Source organism: Nicotiana attenuata, chromosome 2 (assembly GCF_001879085.1).
Source record: "Nicotiana attenuata strain UT chromosome 2, NIATTr2, whole genome shotgun sequence".
Taxonomy (NCBI): domain Eukaryota; kingdom Viridiplantae; phylum Streptophyta; class Magnoliopsida; order Solanales; family Solanaceae; genus Nicotiana; species Nicotiana attenuata.
The window spans coordinates 54,393,772-54,397,960 of NC_031990.1; the positions used below are offsets into that span (position 1 = coordinate 54,393,772).

Genomic DNA, 4,189 nt, shown 5'->3' on the forward strand with positions numbered 1-4,189 from the left:
TACGTACAATAGACCCTTGTGGTCCAGACCCCGCGCATAGCGGGAGCTTAGTGCACCGGATTGCCCTTTTTACTAGGTTCTTGTAATCATACTTTTGTGGTCTAATGGGCATGCTTGTAACAGTACTCTGTATCAGAATCATTCTAAGTTGCAGAAGGTTTGCTATGAGAACACAAGCATACTGTCAAGGATTCTAATCAGGTACAGCCCTTTACTAACTCTTCTAGTTCTAGATATGTGGAGTTTACCAGTTGAGATTATCAGGTTGAATATTTGAGATAATAAATTAGAAACTATTATGTCAAACAGAAAACAAGATTCAACCATAAATCATTAGAAGTAACTATATTCTTTAATATTTCTTTGAAATTGCAAAAACCTTATTGACATTTTAGAGGACCATCTTCTAACATCATAGCTATGGAGTTATACTTTTTGTTTTGCAGCCATCAAAGTCGCATATATCATAAGCTAAACAAATATTTACAGTATCATATTATGAAAGCATCAATTGGACAAACAGGGAAAAAGAATTAGAGACGACACTCAAAAAAAAAAGAAAGGCAATAAACTAAACCTGATTACCTATTCATCTACATCAAAATACAGGCCAATCCAGCTTCTCATGAGCTAAGTGCCAATTGAAAGGAATAGAGTCGGATTGAGGACGGGTTCTATGAGTTCAACTGAACCTATTGCTTTCAGCTCAAACTATGTATGCAAATACAAATACAAGTACAAAAAAATGTATATATATATATATAATAAGATAACGTTCTTTTTGAATTCATTTCAGATCTTGAATTCGCCTCCGGAAAGAAGAACTCTTGACTGATTGGTAGGTTTAACATCAAAAATGGATCAAGCAAGCATGAATAAGGGTATATATCGAAGATAAGAACCTCGGGGTGGAGGTAGTCTGATGCAAGTCAAGTGCATTTGAATCCCGGGCAGACAGATAAAATGATAATGAGCATGATGATTATGATGATAGCCAAAACAATCAGTTTTATCTTCATATTTTCATACCACATCTTCCTTCTTATCTTGGTCCCCTGTTGTCTGAAGTCCTGAGCCTGAAAATCGCAAATAACAGATTACAACCATTGCACAAACCAGGAAACAATTTTTGTTTATAAAAATTAAAGGAATGAAATAGGAAAGTGGACACATCAATCATGCAGTTAAAGTTGCTCAAAACATATTCCTGATGCATTAAGCTGACCTGTGATCGAAGATTCTCTGTTTTATCGACTAGAAGCTCAATCTTCTCACCACGGTCAAGAACCTGATATCAGACAAAAATCTTGAGCAAATTCGTACTACATTCAATGTTGAATTCAGTAATAAAGAACTACAAAACATGAAGATTCTCCTATGTCAATGGCCTATGCAGAATTTTACACAAGTGTTGTCAGAACGTTAGTAGGTAGTCGAGCGTTTCCCTTTGCCTTCCTTAGTTTCAATAGTATTAGTGTTAGTATGGTATCATTTTATCCTTAGATTGCTATTACTACATATCTTGTATTGTTATTACTTGCTATCAATACTTCTTTCATCGTTTCTTTTGCTATCTTGGTTTTAGTTTTCTAAATATTCGTGCTTCTTTCATCATTTCTTTAACTGGGGGTCTGTCGGAAACAGCCTCTCTGCCCTTCCAGGTTAGGGTATTCCAGGTTAGGGTAGACAGTGTACATCCTACCCTCCTCAAAACGAATACATTGGGTTGTTGTTGTTGTTGTTGCTGTCAGCCTATTATCACAAGTTAACTTGTATGTTTTTTCAGTTATGGGGAAGTAGAGGTTCTAACGCTTTACTTCTTTCCCGAATTAATGTTTACATTTTTTTTTCTTCTCTATTATATAGATGCATTTTTTTCAATATAACTTGTTGAATGTTGGCAAAGCTGTGCCGGATATGTGACTCCTTTTAGTTCAAAGTTTTGGATAAAGTATAACCTAATTAAAAAAAAATTACCTTCTCAATGTTTTCCATCATAACTCCCTTGACTTCAGAAACTTGAGCCTTGACCTTAGAAAGCTTACTGATTTCTTCAGGATGATCAACACAGTATTTCATGTGTTCCTTTAATTTTGACCTACAATGGCGTGTGAAAACAATTGTTTAGTAATTCCTGTACAAAGATAATATATGTACATGTTAATTATTATTGACAAAGAAAGTTACCCAAATTCCCTATTCAGGCTTTTAGCACTAGCAGTTGCAGCTTTTCCTCCAGCATATCTTTTGCTAAAATCATCCTTTACACGATCCAAGAAGGCAATGGGAATTTCCCTACCTGCAGATTCAGTAGCCACCACGCAATATGCTGCAGTATCAAAATAAATGAGGTTCAATGATATATTAAGATAGTATTTAACAGGTCAAGTTTGTAACAAATATTTTAACAAACACTGAAAAAACTAGAATACGCCATCTAAGAACTAATGTTGGCCATTTTATGAGAATGAAATGAATAGTCTACGATGAGCCTTGGAGCAACGGTAAAGTTGTCTCTATGTGACCTGTAGCTTGCGGGTTTAAGCCGTGTAAGTAATCACTAAAGCTTGCATTACATTAGGCTGTCTACATCATACCACTTGAGGTACGACCCTTCTCCGGACACTGCGTGAACATAGGATGCCTTGTGCACTGGACTGCCAGTCTATGATGATCCTTGGAACTCGCGGTAGCAACAAGAATCCTAACTAGGAGATTCAAAAAGGCGCACGAAAGCCATACCTGACATACGAATTAACCTATAATAAAGAAGAAATTTTGGAACCACATTTGTCACTCACTAAAAGTTTTTCTTGCTTCAAGGATATTCAAACGTTTATATATACCAAAAAAATATGTTTTTATCCTATTTGCACAATATATAATTTTCCAACGAAATGGATTCAAATTGAACCCCTTCGGGCTATGTCGCTCTACCCTTGTTTGTAACCGAAAATGCGACTTTACTATGAGGATGAAGTGATACTATATATGACCTGGTACGTAGATCTATAGTCACACATAACTAATGCCAGACAATCAAAATGACCAAATAAATAGATCCAGAATTGATCAAAACAGGTAAAGAAAAAAGGAAATAAAAAAAAAATGTTATTATCATGAATAGGAATGAAATGAAACTAACTGAATCCATTGTCGGAGAGGAAATTGAAGGTGTGACCATCACAATTATATGAGAATTTGTTATTAGATGCAGGCAGTTTTTGCAGGCATTGAGAGGCTATGCTATTAAAATTTCCTGTGAACTCGCTGTACTCTGCCAAAATTATCGTTCCCCGGGCAACGAAGCTATAAATCAACGTCTGTTGTCCCATCCTTTTAATTTCTATGAATTCTTTGTAATGGAAAATTCCAAGAACCTCAAAAGAGAAGAGATGGAGAAAAGAATTCAATCAAAGGGAAAATAACATTATAGAGGGAAATTATTCTAGAGAGAAATTGGACGTTATTTTGCATGCATGGAAATGAAACGAGAGCATATTGTTGAATGGTTGAAGACGAAGGTTAAAGTGAAGGTGATTGAATTAGTAAAAATTGGTAGGAGAATAATAAAATAGTAATTGGTAAATCTAATGAGAGAAAAAATAAAGATTAAAAAAGCAACCGAATTTCCTTGAACTATATTCGGATTTGTATAATTATTGTAGTGTAAGGTTTGGTTCACACATAGTATTTATTCATGTATGTCCAAGACATTTTTTGAAAATTTCTTTTCAAATAATTATAACTTATTTAATTCTTTACATAAATTTTCTGAAGTTCCGACACATTCGTGATGATTCTTTGAAAATATGAAGACAATATACAAGGAATTAGTAGGCGTTTGGCCATAAGTTTTGGAAGGCTTTTTTTAAATAAAAAAAAAAGAAATTCAAATAAGTGTTTGTTTAAAGAATTAATCTAGTTTTGGGGAGATTTTGAAAACCAAAACTTCAAATTCTAAATATAGCTTAAGACCTCTGTTTGGGCCAAATCATGACCATCTAGAACTTTTTAGCAGAAAAAAAAGAAAAAAATGACTTTTTAACATGCTAAAACTTGCCCCAAAATTCATGTCCAAACACATTTTCAATTTCAAATCAAACTTCGCACAAATCAGTTTTTTCTAAAAATATTTGGAAATCTATATCCAAACGGATCCTTAGTGTCTAGCGTCTAGTCAACTGAT

The 4,189-nt window shown here is 34.2% G+C and overlaps 1 protein-coding gene across 1 annotated transcript; it reads right to left on the reverse strand.

Annotated features, from left to right (window-relative positions):
* LOC109210300 (putative vesicle-associated membrane protein 726) lies at window positions 371–3,335 on the reverse strand. Its single transcript, XM_019373703.1, has 5 exons — window positions 3,146–3,335; window positions 2,188–2,329; window positions 1,978–2,098; window positions 1,226–1,288; window positions 371–1,076 (listed from the first exon to the last, which is right to left on the reverse strand). The coding sequence occupies exons 1-5, from the start codon at window positions 3,333–3,335 to the stop codon at window positions 930–932; spliced, it is 663 nt and encodes a 220-aa protein (XP_019229248.1). The 3' UTR covers window positions 371–929.

Excerpts from the sequence above, each read along its gene's own strand:
- LOC109210300 (XM_019373703.1), bottom strand. The coding sequence starts at position 3,335 with ATGGGACAACAGACGTTGATTTATAGCTTCGTTGCCCGGGGAACGATA. Across the intron at positions 2,330-3,145 it reads CCTCTCCGACAATGGATTCA|CATATTGCGTGGTGGCTACT; the intron begins GTTAGTTTCATT and ends TTGATACTGCAG. Across the intron at positions 1,077-1,225 it reads CAGAGAATCTTCGATCACAG|GCTCAGGACTTCAGACAACA; the intron begins GTCAGCTTAATG and ends TGCGATTTTCAG.